Source organism: Mchenga conophoros, linkage group LG14 (genome assembly GCF_057382185.1).
Source record: "Mchenga conophoros isolate Kocher_MC1m ecotype Shallow Benthic linkage group LG14, M_conophoros_male_GT1.1, whole genome shotgun sequence".
Taxonomy (NCBI): domain Eukaryota; kingdom Metazoa; phylum Chordata; class Actinopteri; order Cichliformes; family Cichlidae; genus Mchenga; species Mchenga conophoros.
In genome coordinates, this window is record NC_140539.1 from 33,347,328 (window position 1) to 33,372,377 (window position 25,050).

The 25,050-nt window shown below is 38.8% G+C and overlaps 4 protein-coding genes across 9 annotated transcripts in view; 2 read left to right on the forward strand and 2 right to left on the reverse strand.

Annotated features, from left to right (window-relative positions):
- Positions 1-1,836: 1,836 nt before the first annotated feature.
- On the reverse strand, positions 1,837-9,446 carry cep126 (centrosomal protein 126). 2 transcript variants are annotated; one of them, XM_085244038.1, is made up of 11 exons: positions 9,077-9,446; positions 8,733-8,852; positions 7,527-7,672; positions 7,146-7,257; positions 6,914-7,046; positions 4,237-6,178; positions 3,690-3,808; positions 3,219-3,288; positions 2,748-2,957; positions 2,564-2,628; positions 1,837-2,470 (listed from the first exon to the last, which is right to left on the reverse strand). In XM_085244038.1, the coding sequence occupies exons 1-11, from the start codon at positions 9,109-9,111 to the stop codon at positions 2,387-2,389; spliced, it is 3,036 nt and encodes a 1,011-aa protein (XP_085100164.1). In that variant the 5' UTR covers positions 9,112-9,446; the 3' UTR covers positions 1,837-2,386. The 2 variants fall into 2 exon arrangements, with proteins under 2 accessions (XP_085100164.1, XP_085100163.1); XM_085244037.1 differs by having other exon boundaries at positions 6,914-7,049; positions 9,077-9,445.
- Positions 8,767-16,560, forward strand: trpc6b (transient receptor potential cation channel, subfamily C, member 6b). 2 transcript variants are annotated; one of them, XM_085244044.1, is made up of 12 exons: positions 8,767-9,509; positions 11,333-12,101; positions 12,207-12,392; positions 12,588-12,752; positions 13,048-13,264; positions 13,638-13,865; positions 14,190-14,454; positions 14,590-14,785; positions 14,913-15,119; positions 15,312-15,368; positions 15,673-15,748; positions 15,828-16,560. In XM_085244044.1, the coding sequence occupies exons 2-12, from the start codon at positions 11,358-11,360 to the stop codon at positions 15,992-15,994; spliced, it is 2,508 nt and encodes an 835-aa protein (XP_085100170.1). In that variant the 5' UTR covers positions 8,767-9,509; positions 11,333-11,357; the 3' UTR covers positions 15,995-16,560. The 2 variants fall into 2 exon arrangements, with proteins under 2 accessions (XP_085100170.1, XP_085100169.1); XM_085244043.1 differs by lacking the exon at positions 8,767-9,509 and adding an exon at positions 10,051-10,181.
- A 1,164-nt stretch (positions 16,561-17,724) lies between these two features.
- Positions 17,725-24,848, forward strand: pgr (progesterone receptor). Of its 2 annotated transcripts, XM_085244046.1 has the most exons (9): positions 18,559-18,690; positions 18,771-18,919; positions 19,224-19,333; positions 20,012-20,128; positions 20,337-20,642; positions 20,917-21,061; positions 21,210-21,340; positions 21,963-22,120; positions 22,214-24,846. In XM_085244046.1, exons 2-9 carry the CDS (start codon positions 18,771-18,773, stop codon positions 22,367-22,369), a joined length of 1,272 nt encoding a protein of 423 aa, XP_085100172.1. In that variant the 5' UTR covers positions 18,559-18,690; the 3' UTR covers positions 22,370-24,846. The 2 variants fall into 2 exon arrangements, with proteins under 2 accessions (XP_085100171.1, XP_085100172.1); XM_085244045.1 differs by having other exon boundaries at positions 17,725-18,919; positions 22,214-24,848.
- Positions 23,284-25,050, reverse strand: part of arhgap42b (Rho GTPase activating protein 42b) — a 78,258-nt gene continuing 76,491 nt past the window's right edge. For all 3 annotated transcript variants that reach the window (XM_085244041.1, XM_085244040.1, XM_085244039.1), the window contains one exon: positions 23,284-24,604. In XM_085244041.1, the coding sequence (XP_085100167.1) occupies positions 24,516-24,604 (89 nt within the window). In that variant the 3' untranslated portion in view covers positions 23,284-24,515. The remainder of the gene's footprint in view (positions 24,605-25,050) is intronic.

Consider the following 25,050-nt stretch of genomic DNA (forward strand, 5'->3'; position numbering starts at 1 on the left):
ACGCAGTCAGACACATTAAAGAGATGGACTGCAGTGTCCCGGCAGCGCCAAGAGGACCACCCACCACGCCGAGTTTGGTCACTTTTTGTAAGCCTTCCATCCTCCTCACTGCTCTCGATTGGATATTACTAGAAACGATTATATGGCCGCTATAAAGCAGAATCAACCTGTGATCGAAAGTGTAGCTGTATGAGTCCACTTTGTGTAAAGCGCTTTGCTCTTCTGTTTGGCTATTACAGATATGTTGACACACTGTTGCTACAGTCAAGTGAGTGGAAGGCTCGCACGCCCCCTGCAGTGTACAATCGGTATTTATCCCAATAAACAAACTATTGCAGTGTCTATCCCTTCCTTTCTGACTTCCTTTAAACATGAACAAACCACGTACAACTATGTTATTGCCTACAATCTTTCAGCTTTATGCATAAATCTTAGCTATCACTCATTTTCTGAGCATTAAAACCATTGTTATCATTACAAATTTGATCTAAACACGTAAAACACAATTTCCAACCTTCCATCCATGTGCATATTGTCTTATTACAAAAGATATTCAGATTTTTTTTAAAGTCAAGGTTTGTTTCGGTCATTTTTTGTTGCATGCAATATTGCTTTTCCAGACACTCATTCATTGCGTGTTAAATGGACTGTAACAAAAGAAGACAAAATACTTGACAGCTTAAGCTTCACAACAGACCAAAGCACAAGCTTGAACTTGCATCTGTGAAAATGTCTCCCCTTATTTTCAGCACTCTTGCCTTTTCTTGTTCAGTTTCTGGGTGTTGTGCTGGTTAAGGCTTAAAGCTCATTACACTCACCATTGTATAGCATAATGGCTGTGAACAATAATGGTGCCAGGCCAAACGGAACTGATTTCAGGGCAAACCTACAGCAGAATATTCAGAATTTCAGTGATTTATCTGAACACGAACACTTATTCTACATGATTGTGTTTATTTGTGTGCACGCTTATGTTGTTTTTTTTCCCTTTTTTATTGGGGCAGTCTAAGTATCATTACTAGAGAGTTTCTTGTTAATAGGTAGGACTCAAATATGTTAAATATCAGCATCAGTTCAGATAAAAGTAGTTTTCTTCTCTTTATAATCGTCTCATGCACACTGGGTAGAAATAACACTGACGCTCATTGTCAATTAACCACATTGGACAGTTTGTATGTTTCACTGGAGAATCTCTTCAAATGTAACGAGTCAAAGTGCATCTGCTGTTGTGGGCATAATCATATGCTAAAAATGAATACATTGTTTCCCTCTGTTGCTGTTCTCAGTTTTGGTGTAAGCTAACAAGGAGGTGATGCACGACTCGATGTGGCAATGAGACACCATTGTCACATTACCGTTTATAGCTCCTTCTTGGAGCACCAAAGAAACCTGCAGTTAAGCTATAAAAAAAGTCCCATCATTGTTCAGATGAGCTTGGGCTTCCTTCAGCTCTTGGAACAAGTCCTAGCAGGCTGACAGAGGGACAAACCCAGACACGCCAGAGAAGGAGGGGCAGCTCACATCAATAATCCCTACAGCGTCTTCCCCCAATGAACCTATTGTTTGCCAAGGAAGACAGAGAAGTTTTTAATTAAATACACTTTAAACAACAACTAGTATCAAATAATAGCATGCTTTGTCTTTTGATGTTACTATAGATTGAGGGCAATATTAAATAAATTAAGCCTTAAAGCAAAAATAAAATTCAGCATAGGTGCAATCTGAAGAGAAACCTGCAGAAACCTCGCTGTAGAGGCTCGGCTTGTTAAGCCAGTAGGTTGAGTCCAGTAGCCATAATCATCTTTTCCACAGCCATAAAAGAAAGACAAACACACCTTCAACGCTGCAAAACTTTTCATAAACCATTTCCAGGCCTTGGTCAATTCACTGATTGTAACACTGCCAAACACAGAGTTTATCAGCAAACTGTCAACAACATTTATTCAGTTCACTGCTGAACTGCTGCAAAACAGTCCACCAAGTCATAGTGTTACTATGCAAAATAAATACAGAATGGTACACCTTTAAACATTTAACATATACAATTTGATAGTGTTTGTATATTTTGCAGTCAGGGCTGGTCATGTATTGATTGAAACAAGAGCATCTTTGCATTTTGTAACATAAAAACAGATTAAAGCCTTTCTCATTTAAATAGGCACTTCAGACTTCGATTGCTTGATAGTCAGTAGCTTAAGTGTGCTCTAAGGCTGCTGATATGTCTTTTTTTGTCTTTGCAATTCAAGGCTGTTTATATTTCAGATCCTTAGTTACTTAAAAAGACACAATTCCTTGTTTTGTAATAAGTGCTTGTTTCAACAACATGCTTCAGCATAAAGTGCACCGACGAGGGCTCAAGACTGCTGTGGCGAACACAAGCTTCAAGTCAGGACTTCTGGTGGTATCGAGAGTGATTGTTAGCCGAGGATCCACAGTGTTTGTTATGGTTTGATGCTTTCACTTCTCTTGTCTGAAAATGGAGACAGAAGTTAAGAAATGAATTATCTTCAACAAAGTCACCCTTTCTGTTGAGGAAAGAAATAAATCCCTGCTAAACACTTACATAGGGTGCATCACTAAGTACAAGACCATGCATGCTAGTATTGCCCCCAACACGCTCCTGCACACCTGCAAATAGTAACAGGTTGGCGTGGTTACGCTGCACCGACATCATGTTGATACTCTTCTGTTATACACAGGTCAGAAAAATTCTGGCCTGATTTTAACGGCCTTCACAAAGTGCTTACATTGAAGCTGGTGGTTGAGTCGATCCAGACAAAGCAGAATTTTCTTCTCCTCCAAGGAAATGCTGGTGAGCTCCTGCTGTTGGCTGTACTGGTCTACTGTTCCAGATCTCTGTGTTTGGACTGTCTCCATGGCAGCCACTATACCCTTTTCTTCCAGATGGCCTTTAGCATGCACTTCAGCGAGGTGTAACTGGGCTGCACTCTCAAAATCTGAGATTACATTAAAGGCAGACACTCTCACCTTATTAATGCATGATGCAGCTGTCCTATCAGATTTCTAAATTCCTATATCCCTGTTTTTTAAGTTACATTATATATATTTCCTAAAACTAGAAAACAAAAAAGAAAATGTTAAGAAAGCTCTTATAAAGCATAAGACATGACAGAAGAGTAACTTTTTTTTTAAACTAATACATTCAACATTTGCTTGAATTATAAAATAAATGTAAACACAAACAGAGAACATAATACCTTCATTTGGAAAGGCTGAGTTGTAAGTGCTTGGTAATGTTCTGAGCAGCTTTGCTGTTTGCTTTGTTTGCTGCAAAAAACAACACACACTCACAACACATGAACTGTCACTAAGTCAACATCAGTTATTAGCTTTTTACTAACTGCTCGTTGTTATTGTTCCCTTTGTCTGGGAAGCTTAAGACAAAGATTTCTATTCTATTTTATTCTGTTAGTCTGACCTACAATTAACCTTAATTTTTATGCAGGCCAGAGATGAATTAAGTCTTATTTTATTTGTGATGACAAAAAAAATGTATCGTTAACTCATGTCTATCCCTAACGCTTGTCTTTGGCACCATTAATTATTAAATTAACACTTTGGACAGCATAAAAGGAACAGCAAAACAAGTTCAAACACACCCACTTACTGATCTTTACCAACTACTCTCACACCTCCCACAGGGCAACTACGCAACTGCACGCATGTACCTGAGAGATCTGATGAAGTCTTCTATTCTCTGAGCCAGGAGCCTGTCTGCCTTTCTCTGTACAGGGCTTCCTTAAGACTCGCCCTCTCTCCAGGGCTGGTGCTTTCAGTATCAGTTTTGCTGAAAGAAAACATATGCACCGGTATCATAACTACAAGAACAAGCATATTCCAGACTGTGCTGTCTGGAACACCATGTAAAATTTGTTTTTAAAGTTTAAAAAAGCAGTTGGATGTTTTGAAGCACAGCCTATTACTACAAATAATAAAAAAGTGGAATAATGATTAAAAATAGTCATAAAAACTCACAAATGTCATGCAGATTATTTTCTGCATACTTGTACTATTGAACACAGTCAAACAGCATCCTGGGACTGGATTAGCATTAAAGATTGTTCCTCTTTACGCTCAAAGTACTGTAGCTACTACTTACATTATAAAATGTAAAATATGAACTTGAACAGGTAGAAAAAAAACAACTAAAATTTCTGGAGGCACTCAAATTAACCCTAAGCCGTGTGTAGTGCTGTCAGCTAAAATATACATTACCATCCTTTGTGGTTAAGGCACTGCGGACGCCATGCCAGAGCTGTGAAATTTCTTCATCTGTGGGAGTACAATCTAAACAGAAGTCTTTTTCATTACATGCATTCCCCCCCCTTCTTCTGTAGTGGTGAGTGTCCTGATGACTTGAACTGGGCATGCTCGTCACAATGCCCTCTGAAAGTGGGGAGGCGTATGACGGTGGCAGTGGTGTGTCTAAAACAGTATTTTCTGTTGTTATTTCTTTATGTGTTTTAGCTGAGCAATGGCCCTCTGAGTCATTCTTGTTCAGGACCTGCTCAACAGCCATGGCCCGTTTGTTGATGGCGCTCGCGTGATCCCTGCCATATGGAATTTTGGTGATGCACGGCGTCTTTTCCTCCGCAGATTCCATCCGAGGAGGTGGACGTGGCACCATGACCTTCCCTTGGGTTTTGGCAATCTGACTAACCTCGGTGGCAGACTGAGGTCGTATGACCGTGCCCTTTCTTGTTCGTGAGGAAACAGGACCCGCTCTGCCAAAGTGCTCTTTCCGAGGGACCTTGGGGGCACTGGCTCTGATGCTGTTGCGGTGTACCTTGACCTCATCGGTTTGTTGCTGGGGCAAGTTGACTTGAACATCTGCCCAAGCTTCTTTTGTAAACTGATAACCAGTGGAGGCTGCAGGGGTCATGCCGGGTCCAGTCTTGGGAGTCCCTGAGAACGCACTAAGGCTTAGCTGGTGGTCGTTCGAGTTGTTTTTTGGTTGACAGAGATTGAAGGATTTGCCTTTCATTTTGTTCTGTTTATCTTTCTCTTTTTCCACATGCACTTCATCAAACCAACGCAGCTTCTTTTTGACAGTGTTATTGCCCCCCAGGTCCCTTGTTTTTCTCCGTGCTAATTCAACACTATCCCTGATCGCTAAAGCTACTTGTTTTGCAAAAATCAAATTCCCTGAGCCGTACACACAAGTGGAATCCATGTATTTGGACTGCTTTTTAAGAATTCCCTTACTATATCTGACCTCACATACCGAATCAGACGTCTCTATTGACAAAGGTATTTTCTCGACTTCCTTCTCAGGACATTCAAGACACTTGTACGTATCTGACTGAATATTAGACAAGCAGGTATGCTCCATGGGTTTTGTATTTATTGGCTTCTTAGTATTGGAGTCTGAGTTTGTAACCTTATTGAGATTGTTTGTAGAAGCACTGCATTCTTTGTGAGATGACAGAGCGCTGTTTTCTTTTCCTGTTTGCTGAAGAGCGCTTTCTCTTGACAAATTGTCTGTTGTACTGTTGTACAAGAAAATATTTGGCTTTGGGGGATCCCCAAACAAAATGTCTTTGCTGTTGCTATTTTTGGCAAGCAAAGGAATTTCTGTAGTTGGATATTTTAATTGTCTGTCATCTTGGATCCTCTCCTGTTTGTGAGCCAAGAGGCCCTCTTGTTTAGGATAGGAAGAATCGAGTGCTGCGTTGCCAAGAGCAGCTATATTTGCAATAATGATGTTGCCACCGGGGCTGTTCTGTCGAGTTTTCATCTCATAGGGCTCTAGGTCAGCACTAACATTTTCACTATGAGCTGATAAATTACAGTTGTTCAGAGCAGGCTGGATCTCTGTCTTAAGTCTTTGTTCAATAGATGTGAATTCCCACGAGGCTTTAGAAACATTTATCTTATTATTACACCATCCAGATTCATCTAGTTTTTTCTGGTTTGGTTCATGCCGCTTATTTGCTTGGACTAAGTTATCACCGAGAAGCATCATCGCTGAGAAGTCTGATGTTTGATGACACAAGTCATTTTGCTTTCTTAGGTCTTGATGGGTCCTCTCTGTGCCAAGCAAGAGTGATGAATAGGAACTCTGCAGAGTTTTTGTGAGGTGGTTGAAATCCTCATTTTCCAAACTATCCTTACTTGAAAGGCTCTCAGAAAGACAAGAATCAGACAGGTGGCTACCCTGGAAAATGGAAGCAGAGAGGAGTTGATAAGTGGAAAATAATATATTTTACAACTGTACAGGCATGCCTGTTGCTTATCAGTGCTTACAAGGACCTCCCCTGCATCCTTGCCACTGATCTTTTTTTTTTTCACAAAATGAAAATGAAGACTGTTATAAATAATATACATTCTGAAACAGCTATTAATATACACACATTGCACTAGAGGGTGCTACAGTTTGTAGCATCCACAGGGACTGTTACTGCAGGAAAAGGTTTGTTACAATGCTGCCACCTAGTGGAATCCCCCCAAGATTGATTCTGTTCATCTGGACGTTTTCAGTGGGAGAAACGTTTCAACACTCATCCAAGTGACTTCTTCAGTCTCAGGTGACTGAGGTAGGTTTCCCCAATATTATAAACAGCCCATTATTCGTTCAGTCGTGCTAGTATATATATATATAAAAAAAAGAAAAACAAAATCATCATAAATCTGGTCCTTACCAGGTTCTACAATTATTTAAATACGGCATTACAACACATGGCATATTACACTCTGTCTTTATTTAATTACTAAAAATATAGCCAAAATGTAGAAGCAGTACAAGCAGTAAGTACAGCCTCAGAGCTTCCACAGCAATTAAGCGCCGACTGAAAGAAACTGTGGCCTCGAAAAAAGCAGAAGGGCTGTCACACTAAAGTTTTGTTTCCTGCACATTGAAATGAAAAAAACAAAACAAACAAAAACAAAATACCTGTGGACTGTGATCGTGCTCGCTCTCTATTCTGCTCTGTTCCAGGAGGAGTTTTGTGTAGGCCTCCACAGCAGAAAGCGCTTGGCGGTGGGAGGATTTAGAAACTGTGGGTGGCTTAGGAGATGGGGAGCAGCTTCTTTAAAAGAGAAAGGAGAATATAAATAAGCAGTGACTGGCTATTTTTGGTATGCAGTAAGATAATGGTTGAAGTTTAAATCTGCTTCTTTTTTACCCATTAACATTTATATTGCTGGACAAGAAAGAGGACTGCCGAGTGTGCGAATTCAAGGTGCCTTGAATTTGATGGAGTGCATCTTCAATATTTGCAACATTTCTTTTAAAAGCTATGAGACACAAAGGAAAACATACAAATAAACCAAAATATGTCAAGACTGTTGAGTGAAATAGAGGGTGGTACGTGTTAAGGAGCTGAAACTCCCAAACCCTTCATCCAACTTGAATGTGAATACCCTCAAATGAAAGCTGAGAGTCTACGCATTCCGTCCATGTCCATTATACAACTATAACTGGAATATTTTTCAGTAAACAGGTAAAGAACAAATCTTGTGTCAGTGTCCAAATATATATGGAGCTAACTGTATAATCTACTAACATTGTCGGCGCCTCTCAGAAGGGGGTAAATGTGCTCTTTGGAAACGCTCAGTTGCGTCCTGTACTTGCAGTCTGCGTTGCTGGAGGATGCGGTCTCTTAGGCATTGCTCCTGCACATCCCACTGCTTCCGTCTTTCATCCAAAGCCCTGAGCCATGAAAAAGGGAAGAGAATGAACCTAGGGCACATTTTAATTTATTAAATCTAGTCTGGGCTAAACAGAAACCTGAGTCCCTGCCTAGAGATATGTTTTCAGCAGAGCCATTAATAAATTAAAGACACCATTCACTCCTGGGTTCACTGGTGAAGCCAGTAACAACAGTAATAGTGTAAATAAAATTCCACTTTGTTTTCTTTTTAAAATGTCAGAAGCAGTAGTGTATTAAATAGCCATGAGAAGTACCTCTATCTACTGTATTTACAAAGGCTTATAGTAGCTGAAAATTCATTTTTGAAAATGTGTCATTAAACTATACATGAACTGGAGTTACACCTGTCCTTTAAATGTGCAACATTGTGCCTAATTATGCTGCCTTTTTTACGTGTGAAAAATCATGTTAAAGATTGCAATTCTGCTGTCTAAAAATAAAACTGAAATGTATTACTGTAAGTGAAGATATAGTATTTCATGCAATCTATGTAATGTTTATGGGTAAGCTTATCCACAGTTTAATTTGCCCCTCCATTAAAGGAACAAATCTAATTTGTGGGGTTCCTCTTGTTCTTGGGTTACGCCTTGTTCTGATGTTACGCAATAAGCCTGACCATTGCCTACAGCCATCCTTGCTATAACATGCTTTTAGTGCACTAGGTTTAAAAACAGGACCTCTCAGTGTCAGGTCCCAATTATGGAAACACATATTTAGAAGGTGCAAGGGATCTGAACCTCATCGGGATAAACTTTGCAGCTTTAAGCATTCAAAGAAGTCAAGCTTTAATCACCTCTCTGGAAACATAGATCTATTTCCAGGTCTACATTGTGAAATCCTGTCTGCACAGTTGATCCTATAAAGTATCAAAGTCAAGGACAGAACCAGAGGCCCATTCTGAACACCAGCAAAATTAAATGGGCTGCACATATTTCTCTAAATGGGTATGGGAGCGTTATAGGTTATAGGTTATAGAAATCGGACAGAAGTGTGTTGTTTAGATGAAACTTTGCTGTTAGTCCAACAATAAAAATAATATATATTCATTTGACAACTGACTTCCTGCGTCGGTTGGTTTCCAGGGAGAATTTGCGTGCTCGGGATTTGCATATCTTCTGCTCTTCAACCAAAAGCCGTCTCTCCTTCTCGAGACTTGCATGATCTCTCAACCTCGAATATCTGGTAGTCATCAGCTGAGGAGAGCAGTAGTTGTTGATGGTAGTCAGAGGATATGTGTCGCGTAAAAGTAATAATCAGTAATGATTAAGTTCTCGTGAATTATACAAGCAGGTCGAATAAAGTTTCAAGTTGGGTCATTACCGAACTCTACATTTGTTTTAAAACGAGCGTGGGTGCACGACACACATTTCTATAACACAAATAACTTCATGCATGTAGGATACGAATGGTAGAAGAAGTGATCTTGTGGAACTTGCATCCTCTGAGGCTGCTGATCTTCGCTGACACCGAGCAGACGTACAGGTTCAATCGGCTAGCAGCTGCTAACTTGTCCTTTTTAGCTAACGTCGGCAGTACGCCGGATTAAGTCACTCAACCATTTTCAGGGCGAAGTGAAGCTTGTAGCGTAAATGTCCACATCGTTGCGACCTCCCCTGACCAGTAACAGCCTCATTGTCTTGTGTAAAAGAGTGAGAACAAAAATCCGAATAAGTTGATACGTCCACAGCCGTGTTTGTGTACGCTTGCTCCATGATAGCGACCGAGGACGCGACTCCTTGGCAACCAAGAGAGGTGATTGTTTTTCTTATGTCCAGCAGAGGGCGCAGGACTCCTCCAGACGTGCATGTCGCCTTCAGGCACATTTGGAAATTAAAGGTATCCACATTTTAATGTTAAAAACTTTCTGTGGGATAGTTAAAATGTTTTTACTCAGCTTTTATATCTACTCTTAGAGGAGGGCTTGTAAAATACGAGGATGGGCTGGTATTACTTTTTATCTTTAATAAAAACAGAAGTTAAGAGGATTATTGAAAATCTGCTTTTTCCAGATTGTGTATGCCATTTTATGGATGAGTGGGCCGCTGCTTTATCTCTTACTTTGTCAAACACTGTATATGGGTATAGTGATGATATTGCTGCTATCCTGCACTCGGGTAATTACATATAATCCCTTTGCCCTCGGCTACAGTTTAAGTCACAACCTGTTATGCTGGAGCGATTCTGCTGATCCAAAGTCCCAGTTTGTCAAAGTGCTTTAATATCTTGCTTTAGGGGGCTTACGGGAAGATTGATTGAAAATAAAGTAAATAATAGATAAATATAATACCCACACCAATACCCATATTTCAAAGGAAATTCTAAAGGAAAAACGCCCTTTGGGCGTGCAAATGCAGCACTGTAAGCTTCAAGAGTCAACACTGGACGCAGGGTTAGAGCCACTCTGACAGAAGGTCCAGAGGCTACAGGATGAGCTCGATGACCGAAGCAGATTTGGGTCATAAAGATTAAACAATTAATAAATCATCTGATGGAGCAGTATTTCCCAAGGTTAGTGAAGCGCGTGTTTTTTTCCCTTTAAATCTCTCTCTCTCTACATATATATATATATATATATATATATATATATATATATATATATATATGACAGATAATGATATTGTTATATTTCCATAATATCGATGTTATTGCTACTTTTACGATGCTACAGAAATCTTTCATTTCATTTGTTTTCTCCATCTAGCTCTTTAGATGATATAGGAAGGGAAACAAAGTTCACCAGAAAATATGTTTCAAATATTATTTTGATCTTCACTTATTAAATCCTTATTTAAACCACTTCGGTTTAAATAAGGATTTTTTCACCTTCCCTGGCCTAACAGCAGGATACATATTCAGTTTATATTGTATTCGCAAATATAAACGATCTGCCCCTCTATCAGAACAAATTCTGCATGTATTGCATGCATTTAACGGATTGCTCAGTTACTTAAAATCTTGTTACTGATGTCACTAATTATGACTGAATACACTGGACATCGTCAACTTCTGTCATCATGGTGGTTATTTGTGCTGAAGCAATTGGCTCCTCAGATAACCTTGTTATTCAAATGTAATTAGTGAGCAGAAAGTTGATTTTCTCTTTTAAAAATGGCGATTTAATTAGCAATAAAAATAGTCACTGTCATCAGGTATGACCTCAGCTTAATGTCTGTGGTTAAGACGTAACACGTTCTAAGTTTTCCATGATCAGCAAGTGGTGTTATGTATAGTCTATTTTGGATTATTCAACAGTAACTAAATTAAAAAGACATGTGAATCCAGCAGAGGCTGAATGGTCAGTGTCCTCCCATGAAATGAAGGAGAGCAGATGATGAATCTGTGGGTGGTGTCACACATTTAGTGTGAGTTATAAATCAGCAGAGACCCACTGTGCACACTGTTGTTCAGTCACTGGTTGGATCACTGCTGTCTCATGGTCCAGCCCTTTTTGTGATATAAGGTAAAAATTATCCTTTAAAGCAATAGAATATTTGTTTATCTTCCTCGAGAGAAATTATTAATCTTACCTTAGCAAAGGAGGGATTACCAGCTGAAAAGGTAGTTCTATTTTGTCTTACAGAAATAATTTTACAAACCTAAAATGTGATTGTAACCCTGTGTTAAAGATCATATGACTAAATACACTTACCTGTTTTTAGATGGAGCAATGAAGAGAAAGCCACGATGCTAAGACAAATTGTGGTCAAACCCCGGAGACAAGCTTTTTGGGGGGCCGGTTACCCATTTCATCCTCACTCTTCCTCTTGCCTTTCTATGAAGGAGGAAGTTTTTTTAGAAGCTGCAGAATATGGCAATATCCCTGAAGTGAGGCGGATGTTGGAAGAGCTGCCAGAGCTCAATGTTAACTGTGTCAACTACATGGGACAGAATGCACTGCAGCTGGCTGTTGCCAATGAGCATCTAGAACTTACCAGACTTCTTCTAAAGAAGAAAGACCTCGCCAGAATAGGAGATGCTTTGCTGTTAGCCATCAGTAAAGGTTACATTCGCATAGTAGAGGCCATACTGAACCACGAGGCTTTTGCAGACAGTCAAAGGCTGACTAACAGCCCCAGCCAGGCAGAGATGCATGATGACTTTTTCTCCTATGATGAGGATGGGACACGGTTCTCTCATGACATCACTCCCATCATTCTGGCTTGCCAGTGCCAAGAGTATGAAATAGTGCATATACTTCTTCTTAAGGGAGCCAGGATAGAAAGACCCCATGACTACTACTGTCAGTGCAAGACCTGTAGTGAGCAGCGGAGGCATGACTCTTTCAGCCATTCACAGTCCCGCATCAATGCATATAAAGGTCTAGCCAGCCCGGCATATCTCTGTCTCTCCAGTGAAGATCCTGTGATGGCAGCGCTGGAACTGAGCAATGAGCTTGCAGTTCTGGCCAACACCGAGAAAGAGTTCAAGGTACAGTAATTACAGTGTTCACTCAGGATGCATATTGATGTTTTTGCCAGTCTGTTTATGTGCTTCACTCATTCACAGTGCATATGCTGCTGTTCTCTGTTACAGAATGATTATAAGAACCTGTCAATGCAGTGTAAAGACTTTGTGGTGGGGCTCCTGGATTTGTGTCGAAACACAGAGGAAGTGGAGGCTATTTTAAATGGGGACAAAGAATCATATCGTAGCTCAGACACCACGAACAGACAAAACCTGATTAGGTTAAAACTTGCAATAAAATATGAGGTTAAGAAGGTAAGCACATGAGCACTCTTTAACTTTTTTTTTTTTTAATCAATCTTGCATCCTTCATCAACCTCATGTTTGAATATGTAAAGTGTGTAAAGTAATCCTTTTCTCTTCCTGTCTCTGTCTGTCTGTCTTTGTCTTGCATGAACACACACATGCACACACGCAAAAAACACATACCTTTAAACTCAAATGAGGCAGTTTGTGGCACATCCAAACTGCCAACAGCAACTCCTTTCCATCTGGTATGAAAACCTATCTCGACTCCACCAGCAAACAACAGCAGTTAAGATTCTTCTTGTTCTCGGTGTAGCTCTTGGGTTGCCCATACTGGCTTTTATTTACTGGATAGCACCATCAAGTAAGGTTAGTTTACAAAAAAAGTTGCACATAACCTAATAACCTGCCATACAAATGTTGCATTATGCCTGCTGAACTTTAAATTGCCAAATTCTGGTAACACTAAGTTAACAAAGCTGTAATGTAGGATTGCGCTGACTTTTTTAGTTTCCTGTGAAGTTTTTCTCATCATCAATGTTTCAGTTTTTATGACTGGCTTAAGCACTGCCATGTATCTTTTGATGTATAAAATATATCACTGAAATATGTAAAAAAAAAAAGTGATTTTAGGTTTTGTTCTGTTTGTTGTCTCTCGCTTCAGTTTGGGAAACTTATGGGCAGCCCTTTCCTGAAGTTTGTGGCGCATGCAGCTTCCTTCATGATATTTCTTTGCCTACTGGTCCTGAATGCAGCAGACCGCTTTGAGGGAACTTCACTGCTGCCCAACATGACCATCCATGATTACCCTTCACAGCTTTTTCGTATGAAGACCACGCCCTTCACCTGGATGGAAATTCTCATCATATCTTGGGTCATAGGTCATAAGCGTAAACACACTTTGTCCCTCACCAATATACTTATGGATTTCTCATTATTTTAGTCAGGGTCCTCATAATATTACACTGCTGTGCATGTCAGGGTAAAAACATCAAAATCATTCAAGATTTATTAATCTTCACACATCTGCTATGATACAAATTGCCCACATTCACCAAGAAAATCTCAAACTACAGACCAGACTTTGAAGCCATGTCAAACATGATTTACCAGTAACAGCAATAAAAATTCCTATGTGATGTAAATACTATCCAAATCTTAGTAATACTGTTTGTACATGATAAGATTTTATTACACTATTTCATATAAGAGAGCAAAAATGGGACTGCCAATCACTTTTTTTTTTCTCCACAGGGAAGATCTGGGAAGAATGTAACAACATTTGGTCCCAGGACATCCGGGAGTACATATCAGAACCCTGGAACCTTCTAGACTTTAGCATCCTCACCATTTTTATGACGTCTTTCACTGCCAGATTAATGGCTTTTTGGCATGCATATTCAGCCCAGTGTTATATTGACAAGCACCATACTAGCCTGTCCAACATGACGTTGCCCTTTGAAATACAGTATTTCCAGCTTGGTAAGTGTAGACCAAAAAAATTCAAGTGTTATTGGTATTATGGGTAAGGATTCAATATTTGTTTACATTGTTAAAATAAAAGGTTGCTGGTCTTAGATTTTAATTTTGTTCTAATGTTGCACTGGACAAAGAGACAAACAAACTTTTAGGTGTTATCTTCATAGCCCAATTAATTTTTTAAAATTCATCATTAAAATGAAAAATGATCTTTATTGGTATTTGATTTATAAATCTTAACACAAGTAATAATATTAACAGACACAAAGTTTAGATCATAAAACCTGTTCTTACATGCAGCATCTCTCTCTCTCTCTTTTTTCCTAGCTCGAATCCACTGGATGCCCTCAGACCCGCAGCTTATTTCCGAAGGCCTTTACGCAATTGCCGTTGTGCTTAGTTTCTCCCGCATTGCGTACATCCTGCCCGCCAACGAGCGCTTCGGGCCTTTGCAGATCTCTCTGGGAAGGACGGTGAAAGACATATTTAAATTCATGGTGGTGTTCGTAACAGTGTTTGTGGCTTTCATGGTAGGAATGTTCAATCTGTACTCATACTACCTTGGAGCCAAACACAACGATGCCTTTACAACGTAAGTGTCAAACGACTTCAAAAACGCCGTTTTTAGAAAAATATGATCAAATGTTTCCTTTACACACAAAACGTGTCTAATAAATATGGCACAATGGTTGAACTATACTAAATTCTGATTTCTGTATTACTCCAGGCTTGAAGAGAGTTTTAAAACATTATTTTGGGCCATCTTTGGGCTGTCAGAAGTGAAATCAGTGGTGATTGACATCAACCATAAGTTCATTGAGAATGTAGGCTACGTTCTGTACGGGGTGTACAACATCATCATGGTGGTCGTCTTGCTGAATATGCTCATTGCTATGTTTAACAGCTCTTTCCAAGAAATTGAGGTACAACTTCATCACTGATATTTCTAATTTAGAACTGATTTGACTGGTACTATATCTTAAGCCCGATTGCCAAATTTATCAGCGTTTTAAATTTCCATCTTTTTTGTTTTTGTTTTTTTTGCTGCAGGATGATGCAGATGTCGAGTGGAAATTTGCAAGAGCTAAACTCTGGTTCTCTTACTTTGACCATAGTGGCACACTGCCTGTGCCCTTCAATCTTGTGCCCTGCCCAAAATCAGTATCTTGTCTATTACTGAGTATAAAGGATTTCATCTGGAATGTACCTCCCGGCAGACACACAAAAAAATCACGCAATGAGATGGAGCTTAACAATGTGAGGCACCACCAGTGTCGTTTGATGAAACAACATTTTAATCAAGGAATTTTCAATTTTGTTGAATGTACTAGTTGGAATATATATCATCTCAGCGGGCCTCAGGGCCTTCTTTTGTCACATTAATAGGTACAGCTTGGGGTTGTAAGTACCTATGTTAACACCTTCTTCTTTTGGTTGTTTTTGGCTTAGTTAAGACGACAGGACGATCTGGCTGGGGAAACATCTCTTTGTCCAACCCGTCATCAAGTAAAGCTTTTTTAAATCTCCAATAACTGCTTAATAAAGGAGCTTTCAGTAAATTGTCTTTCCTGATTAAGGTTTTGCATACATAAACAAGTGCACATAAAAAGTGCAAAGTTTGTCATTTATTTTGGTGTCATCTATGGAATCATACCTATGAAACAGTATAAGGCATAAAATAAATTTGCTGTATATACACATAAGGACCCATAACATGTCAGTCCAAATAGTCCAAATTGTGTCTTGTGTGAGGGAAATAATTAACAGAGCAGAATAAAACTATAATCATGACTTTGTTACTTTATTACAGAAAATAATGAATTGTCTCATTAAAAGATACATCTTAAAAGCACAGAGGGATAAAGATAACAATGAAGTGAATGAAGGTAAGTTCTTCTGAGCTACTTTTCATGCTAGGATCACATAAAAAACACAATTTTATCCTTTTCACTTGCTGTTCCTCAGGTGAACTGAAAGAGATCAAACATGACATCTCCAGTCTTCGCTTTGAGCTCCTGGAAAGGGAGAAGCACGATAAGAAGACACTAACAGAGCTCATGAGGCAGCTGGAAGAAGTAATGCATGCGAAGCAGAAAGAAGAGCAGAAGCATACACTGGATATGGTTTCTTAAAAACAATAAAGATTAGAAATGTATTTACTGGACACACTCCATCGTTCTCATTAATGAGGGATTCAGTCAAGGCCGAATGTTTCTGTGACACAGACTTAACACACAACTTTCAGACACAACTTAGCTGATAAAACTACATATTTTGTATTCATTATAAAAAAAATTCCTCCATTTTCTCCATTGTGTAAACTTATTAATTTGTTTGTCTTTTGATTTTTTTTTCCGTGCCTGTGTCTGAACAGTTTGCTTATTGCTACAATAAAGGAACTGTAATGTAACTTTTCCTGTTGCTTTGACTAGGCTACAGTTCTGAGTTGACTGCTGTCATCTGCATGATTTGTTTTGGAGGTAATTCACCTGGTGCTGAAAACCAGAAAGCGGTTCAGATAAAACAGAAAGATATGTTTGATTGTCTCAGTCGCAACACTCAATTAAGCTTCTTTCTGATAACTGCGCTCAGTGTAGCTGGAGGAAAGTAGTTACTTTTTCTTTAATGTAACTTCAGTTAATCAATACAACTCCAGGCTTGATGTTCAAAACTCTATAAAACTTTTTTCTTAAATGTTGTTCTTTGTCAAAATATTAATTACCCGAGTATAATGTTTATTTAATGTTATTAAAGTTACTGCGGGTTATCTTCATCCCATGAGAGATTATGCGTTTTTAAAATCATTGCACCACATGCTGTTGTGCTCTCTCGTGCTTGGTGTTAGGCAAAATATCTGAGAACAGTGTGACCTGTCATGTAGACATCCAGCTCGCCTCCATATAGTGAGGCAGAAAGACTAAAAGCTACAAACAGGCTTTAACTGCCAAGCCTGTGAATAATGCAGCTGTGAAGCATTTACACCAAGTTTTATAACATGGCTGTTATAAAACAGCGAAACTGATACAATTACCACCAGAAGAATCTATAACATTAACATCCCGAGGAAATTTACCCATGTGTCTGAAATATTCGAAATTTGATTAAATGAGAGGATTTTTCGAAGCCTGTTGGTGGTCAATGGGAGCTATATTTAAAGTTTAAAAACTTGTGCGAAAACTAGGCCATTGCAGCACATTAAAGAACACATTATGGAGATATGAAGAACAATTACAGCATGAGAATTGTTTCTGATGTTGTCAAAAACATGACGCAGGAGATAGGGGCCAAGGTCGTTGTGTGAATAATAACGACATGCATCAGCAACATTCACATTTCCTTTAAAAATAAAACCCTCTATAATATCTAACAAGGTTGAGGCTAAAGATAAAACAAAAAAGTAATTCAAGGTAATGGGCAATTTTATAAACAGTAGCCATTAGATGGCCACATGGGTGATAGTCTTCACTTTATCAAAGTCTTTTTATATATTCATCTGTCTACAGTAAAATGATGATGCTTAAACGCAGGGTTAGTTTCCGAGCACTATGAAATCTATTAAATATGAAAAAGGAAACAGTCAATTAAAGTTATAAAAAATATTCCTTTGAAGAAAACTTATAAAACAGACAAAAGTTTGTGATTTAGCAGAAATCACAAGGGTGATGTTGAAAATGATTATCCATTTTGCGAGTTACTGGGGTTTATCTTCGTCTTTCCGATGGCGATAAGAGTTTATAGTACTTTCTCCTTTGGTAATAATGCCTTCCCCATATTTTACTTGATTCATGAACTGTAGGGCGGAGACAAAAGACCATTGGCATTGAAGTGATGCACTGTTGATTCTCCTCTTTGGTCTATTGTTTAAGTCTGGTGTGAGCGCAGTGCAACCACATAGATGTCTTGTCTTGGATTCTTCCCCTGGCAACCTTTGGAGGACCGTTATAGTCAGAATGAGGAATACTACGAATATGTGAAACAAGAATAAAAACAATCGATGTGACTTTTAAAGATGACTACTACCAGCACAAGGTTATGCTTATAAATCTGCCGAGATTATCGACTGGGGGTCGTAGTTGCGCTCTCATCAACATTGGCCAAAACTTCATTTTATTTGTGAAGTGAAAAAATATAGATATATATTAATGGAATAGACCTTGTGTGAAAGAAAGACAAGTGACTGCCTTTTTCCACGGGGAGGAGGACTACAGGAAGGTTACCAAATCACAGCTTATCATACACCTTCCAACCTCCGAGCGCCCTCCACTCTCTGTTGTGCGCTTAGAGGTTCACAAAATGGAGAATAAAACAAACGGGAAGATGGGCACCAACAGTACTTCGGTCGCTGATTCCACCGAAACAAGCCTAAGTGACGTGATTGAAGCTGGATACAGTAGGTCGAATACAAAATTGCCGGCCGATTCACGGTTTCTAAATTGCATGTCCTCTGTGCGTAATTTTGGAAACGTTAACACACTGATCCAAGGTCTTAATTCAAGCCCTGACTGCGCAGTTTTTAAAGACTGTAACACAGTCGATCCTTCACTTGGAGCAAAACATTTTTATGACCGTAACAGAGACTATCTTAAATGTGATGGTGTTCCGTGGGAGGATTTTGTTAAACTTCAGAGGACAAACGTGGCCGCATCCGAAAGTTTACCAGGCGCAGGTCTCCCCTCTACCTCCGGGGCTTGCAAGTTCATCAAAGATGAAAAGGAGCCTTCTGTGATTATGGACATCCCCTGTCACAACTTTGATCCATCACTCGAGATTTCCGCTCTCGATACCTGTTCTGACACCGACAGGAAGCAGCACTTAGGGCTTAGCAAAGGTGAATCGACAAGTTTCGATCCCAACGCGCAAACAGCTGGGCAATTGTCGATATATAAGACTGATGTTCCTCGTTGGCAGATGCAAGCATCTCCAGGTGAGACCCAGTATTGGGGACAGTCGGCGGGGGTAAACGAGGACCCGTTCAGAACTAGTGGCTACAATGTGATGCAGAACCAGACCCAGACTCTTCCTCAGAGGAACCCAGCTCCTTTCTCCACATTCCCCGGGTAACTACTACTCAGCGTGATAACTGCCGACAGAATCTTAATTATATTAATCATAACAGTGTCGCAAAACTTTTAACACAGTTTGGATAGGTGTGAATGTTGGCACGTGTAACTCGAGGATCAAAGAGTAGCCTAATTAATTACACAACTGCCAACACATACTTTATCATTTTACAACGACTAACGGTTTTCTAGGTATTTCTGAATGTAACAAAAAATATTTTATCTAGTGCGGAGTCCACAGCGCTCAGTAGTCTTTGTCTGAATATTTTTTCTCTTCACATATATTTACTTCCCCCCCCAGTATGCCACCCCAGAGACTGTGTATGATCTGTAGTGATGAGGCATCTGGCTGCCACTATGGAGTCTTAACGTGTGGGAGCTGTAAAGTATTTTTTAAAAGAGCGGTTGAAGGTGAGCAAAGAAAATCTTTAACAAATGTCAAAAATAACCACAGTGTGTGTGTGTGTATATGTGTGTGCGTGTGTTTGTGTGTGTGTATGAATCATATATATATATATATATATATATATATATATATAGTTTTCACTGCTTTACTCCTTACTGTCTTTTTCTTTCTTTTGATTCTGTCCTCATGTCCCTCATTTAAAATGCTGCACAATGTACTACTAACGTAATACTGCGATATTTAGACAAATGAAAAATCTCTCTTAGTGCTTAGACATGTATTTTCTATGTTAATCTTTATAAATTTTTCCTAAAACCAAGTTAAAAGAATAATAATGACCTTTTGTGGTAGTTGTTAAAGGTTATTAGCAACAGTATCACAGTTACTAGTGTACATCCTGTTCTTCCACTTGGAGTTTTTTTTTTTCTCCTGTTATCTTTCAATGTGAGATATATTAGAGCCACTATGTCTCACCGTGGCCATGTCACTCTGTCCTCACAGCCTTGCCTCTATCTAATTTTCTGCCAGAGTGCTGCCTCAGCGTGGAGTAGAGTATTCATGCTAATAGTCAAGAACTCTTCAACACATTCTCTTCTTATTAAAGACCTCTCCCGTTTCCTACATATTTGGAATGGAGAACTGCTAAAAATGTTTTGCATTGTCTGTACCTATTCATTCAACAGGCCATCACAGCTATCTCTGTGCTGGGCGGAATGACTGCATTGTGGACAAAATTCGGAGAAAAAATTGCCCTGCGTGTCGCCTTCGAAAGTGCTATCAAGCAGGAATGATGCTTGGAGGTATCATTTGGTTTTATTTATCATGTAGTCCCAAGAAACCATGATTAAAACCAAAGAGAATATTCTGCATGTTTAGATTAAAAAGAAAATCATGACTCAAAAAAACAACAAAAAACCCCTCAGGATATTTTACTCTTTCAAATGTCTTATTGGCACAAATTTAGTGGTTTCCCATTAGATCAAACCAGAACTTATGTTCACGTCACAGGGAGGAAACTGAAGCGCTTTGGGGCCTTGAAAGACACAGGTTTGACCCCATCCCTGATGTTCCGGTCCCACATGACCATGCCCGGTGACAGCCAAGCCTTGACTCCCATGTCTTACATACCAGGCATTCATGAGCTACAAGTCTCCCAACAAATGCTCAACATCCTTGAAAACATCGAACCAGAGGTGGTGTACTCTGGTCATGACAGCTCCCAGGCTGATGCTCCCCATCTTCTGCTCACCAGTCTCAACAGGCTGTGTGAGAAACAGCTGATGTGGATTGTGAAGTGGTCAAAATCTCTCCCAGGTAACAGCTTTCTGCATCTCAGGGCCATCACAGTTGTTGTCATGGGGATCTAGTGGCGGGCCTTGTTGGAAGTCTAAAGTCCTAAACGCCAAGATAGAAGACTTTGTAATGCCTTGAAGATTATCACCGAGTCAAGTGTTTGACAGGAAATTTTAATATAGTTTAACATGACTGTAAACACCTACTGAGACAAAAATGTTACTGTTACTGGAAAACCATATATATACGAGAAGAAATGTTATGAATGAAATGTTCTTCTTTTTCTTTTTTTTAGGTTTTCGTAATCTACACATCAATGATCAGATGACACTCATCCAGTACTCGTGGATGAACATGATGGTGTTCTCTCTTGGGTGGCGCTCCTTTCAGAATGTCACCGGTGAACATTTGTACTTTGCACCTGATCTGGTTCTTAGCCAGTAAGTAACCACAGTCATCGGCAATTGAAGATGGCTTTCGGTTGGTGATGATTCATGAACTCTTTTATCCATAAGTTAGTGATTTCAGTAGAGAAAGAGTCTACTGGTTATCCAGAGACGTAAACCATTTTGTGCTTTTGTCCATTAGGGAGCAAATGAGGAGATCTCCAATTTACGACCTCTGTCTAGCGATACAGTTTATTCCTCAGGAGTTTGCAAATCTTCAAGTTACACGCGAAGAGTTTCTTTGCATGAAAGCCATAATATTGCTCAACACAGGTAAGACTGTTATGCTAGGGCTGTTCGATATAACCATATATATCGGAATGACGATATAAAAACGTCTATCGTTGCATTTTACGCTATCGTTTGTTTCGTGGTGTCACAAAATAAACTGTTTACGGCAATATTTTTTCATTATTTTGATGGTCACTGTAGTGGCTATATTAATTTCTTAAAGTTCTCTCTTTCTCTTATATTTAATATAACCACACTACAGACAGACAAGCGCTTGTTTTTATGCGTTGTCGTTATTTCGACCTAAAACTTTCACAATAAAGCTCAAGATCCCGTTGAGACTTTTCAAAATAAACTGAATCAGAGATTTTGGTCATATCGCACGGCCCTATTTTACGCTGTTAAGGAGACTTACAAACTAAGCTATGATCAGTTACAGCTGCACTGCACAATAAAGACATTTTTATAAAAGCAGTGTGCATCTTGACAAGATTTATGTAGCAACTGCTATCAATCCTAGTTTTACTAACGGCATTTACCTTTAAAATCATTGCTGGCTGGTACTTGCATAACATCTCCCCAGTATTTCTTTACTTCTTCTAACAATACCGTTTTGAAATGTTTAGTGCAATTTTAAATATGCAAATATCTTCTCTGCACTTAGTGCCTCTTGAAGGATTAAAAAGTCAGGCAGCATTTGATGAAATGAGACAAAACTACATCCGGGAGCTGACCAAGGCTATTCAAATGAAGGAGAAGGGCATCGTGGCAAGTTCCCAGCGATTCTACCACCTCACCAAACTCATGGATGCCATTCATGATGTAGGCTCCCCCACAGAGCTCAGTATAACCGTATATATATTTTTGCCACTTTAACAACTACCAAGACACAAATTGATGTTTCTTTTTTAACAGATAGTAAAGAAGATCAACCTGTTCTGTTTGAGTACCTTCATCCAGGCAGATGCCATGAAAGTGGAGTTTCCAGAGATGATGTCAGAGGTCATTGCCTCCCAGCTTCCCAAGGTCCTTGCTGGCATGGTGAGGCCCCTCTTATTCCACAGCAAATGACATTGCCAACACAGATACTGCAGCTCTGTGAAGACAGCTTGTGTCTGGATTACTCATCCCATTGTTACTGGATTCTTCAGAGCCTTCATTTTGCCAAAATGCCTCTAATTTGCTTGAGGTTAAACAGGAAAACCAGGTTTCTTAAAATGTTTTTAGCAGAGACATATCTTGAAAATTATACATTTAGAGGCATCAATCAATAAAGTTCCTATGTTTTATTCAGGTGTATCCACCATTTCCATTCCTACAAGTTGTGTATAAAACTTGCTTTGAACATAGTAGGTTTTAAGAAAACCATTAGAGATATTTTTGTATTCAAAACAAATAAAAAATAAATACAAAAATGCTAACATTTTTCAAGGAAAGGTGCAGAATAAATTGAAATTTGTGACTTAGGCTAATCAATACAGGATACCAGCATAGTAACTCACCATACCTACTTAAGGAAGGTGAAACCTTTAAAATAACTTTGTTTAAAATATTTATAAGAACGAAAAGTGACCTATGAGCCATATTTTCTTAACAAAACTTAGCTCACCAGCTTTAATTTACATCCATATCTGCATCAACATAAATGTACATGTAAATAATGGGATCTTAATGCGATGCAAGTGACAACTGCAAACATGTTTATTACCATTAATGTTGCACTGTTAAGAAATCCAGACCATTCAGGAAAATAACCACATTTTCTCCTGAGTTATCGCAACTTCTGAGTTCTTTGGCCAGGAAATGCGACAAATTTGAAGTAAAACATTACTGGCTTGACAAGATTAAAGGGTCCAAATGTAAAAAATAAAATAAAATTTATTGTCATGTCTTTATGGATAGGAAGAACACTTGAGGAGAACTTTACTGCTACAAAGCTTTATCTCCACTCACTAACTATAGCAAAGAAATTTGGACAACTGGTCTATCATGCTTAAGTTTATTTATAGACATGTTTATGCACTGTCAGGATACAGTAGATGTCTCCAAGGCATCAAACTTCCAGTATATAAAAGGATGCCAAATGTTACATATTTGGGATATGAATATCATTTCAATGATATAACTTGCCCCTGCAAATTCAGACTCTAAGGGAGTACAAGTCCGGCATCGCTGTTCAAGGCCGCTTTGCATTCCTAACATGTAAAAGGAAAAGAAAAGAACATCCTGATCTTGGCAACAGCAAAACTAAAAATGCACTCCCAGAAACAATTTGGCTAGCCAGAGAACCCTTTACTTCAAAGTGACCTTGTTGTTAATTTTTCTTTTATGCTTTTCTTAAACGGTATCAATGAAGTTAACTTTTTATGTAATTAGAAACATTTCTTTAGAAAAATGCTGTGACAGAAATAGAACTTTATTTGTTAACGCTATGCTTGTCTAGTTGTCATTACCAGTACACCGGTGTATCAAGGACACTTCTCGTAACATTCATTTGTAACATTATAAAACAAACATGTGATATATATCATTGTGAGCAGTGTATAGTAATAATAAAAATAATAATGTCATTAGAAGTAAATATCTTTTGATGTGGAATTACAGAGAAAAAGACTTACAAACTTTAATGTACATTACAGTACCGTGTAGCTACTGAACCAGAAAGTGCACTGCAGCAGTGAGGAGATTCAGTGGATGAGCAATGATCAGAGTACAAAAACATGAAAATTAAGGTGCAAACCCATTATACATTTTTTTTTCTATTAGATTCAAATAGATCTTCTCATTTTAAATCACAGCTTGTTAAATTACAGTCAATACAAATGTTTATGAGACAGCAGATTTTCATTAACTTCTTGATGAATATGTTTTGCTAATATAATGGGAAGTTAAAATATGATATTTTTCTGAGAATAAAATGTGTGAAATGGGATATGATATTGTTTGGTGATTTTGTAAGTGAACGCTGTCACTCAGTGCAGCCAGCAGGCAACATAGTTAAATCTAACAATAATGTCCATTCTCCAGAAGCACACAATAGTCATTACAGTAAGGGAGGTATATCTTTGGACTTGTCGCACTGTTTAAGCAATTATTAACCTGCTTGATAACTGCTAAAAATGCATAATATGCATTAGTATAATAATAGGGAGATTTAAGCACATTGTGTGATTTGTTTTCCATGGATACCATGAAAAGATGCAAAGTTTACCACCTGTCAGAGGAAGACAACATAATTCTCTGGGATTAAACCTGTTTTTCCCTCGTATGTTGCTTGGAGCCAGCCTGGTTCAACAGAGGGGTAGACTACAGGACAGAAGAGAGAAAAACATACCGAGCCAGTGAAAAAACAGATTCAGACTTCTGATCTGGAATAAGCTGATTTGAATCACTGAGCCTATATTTGACTGCATAATTTACAAGAATTATTGAATATTAGATTGAGGAGGGCTCTGGGCTAGTCTGCTCTTCAGATTCAGTCCCCATGAAGTATTTGAATTTTAGCCATCGTGAAAGAAACGCAAACAGTTTAAACCATTAAAACTAAACTAAATTATTGCGGAGATTCACCAAAACAAAGGGAAACAGCTGTAAAATGTCTGGTAAATACAATCTAGCAGAGATGTGCTGAATTAAGATGTAGAGAAAATGGAGAACAATAAAAGTCTGCCTGCTAGTAAATTGTGGGGAGCATTTGTTGACGTTTTTGCATTTGGCTCTGCTGGCTGTGCTAAGAGGAAACCGGCACTGGT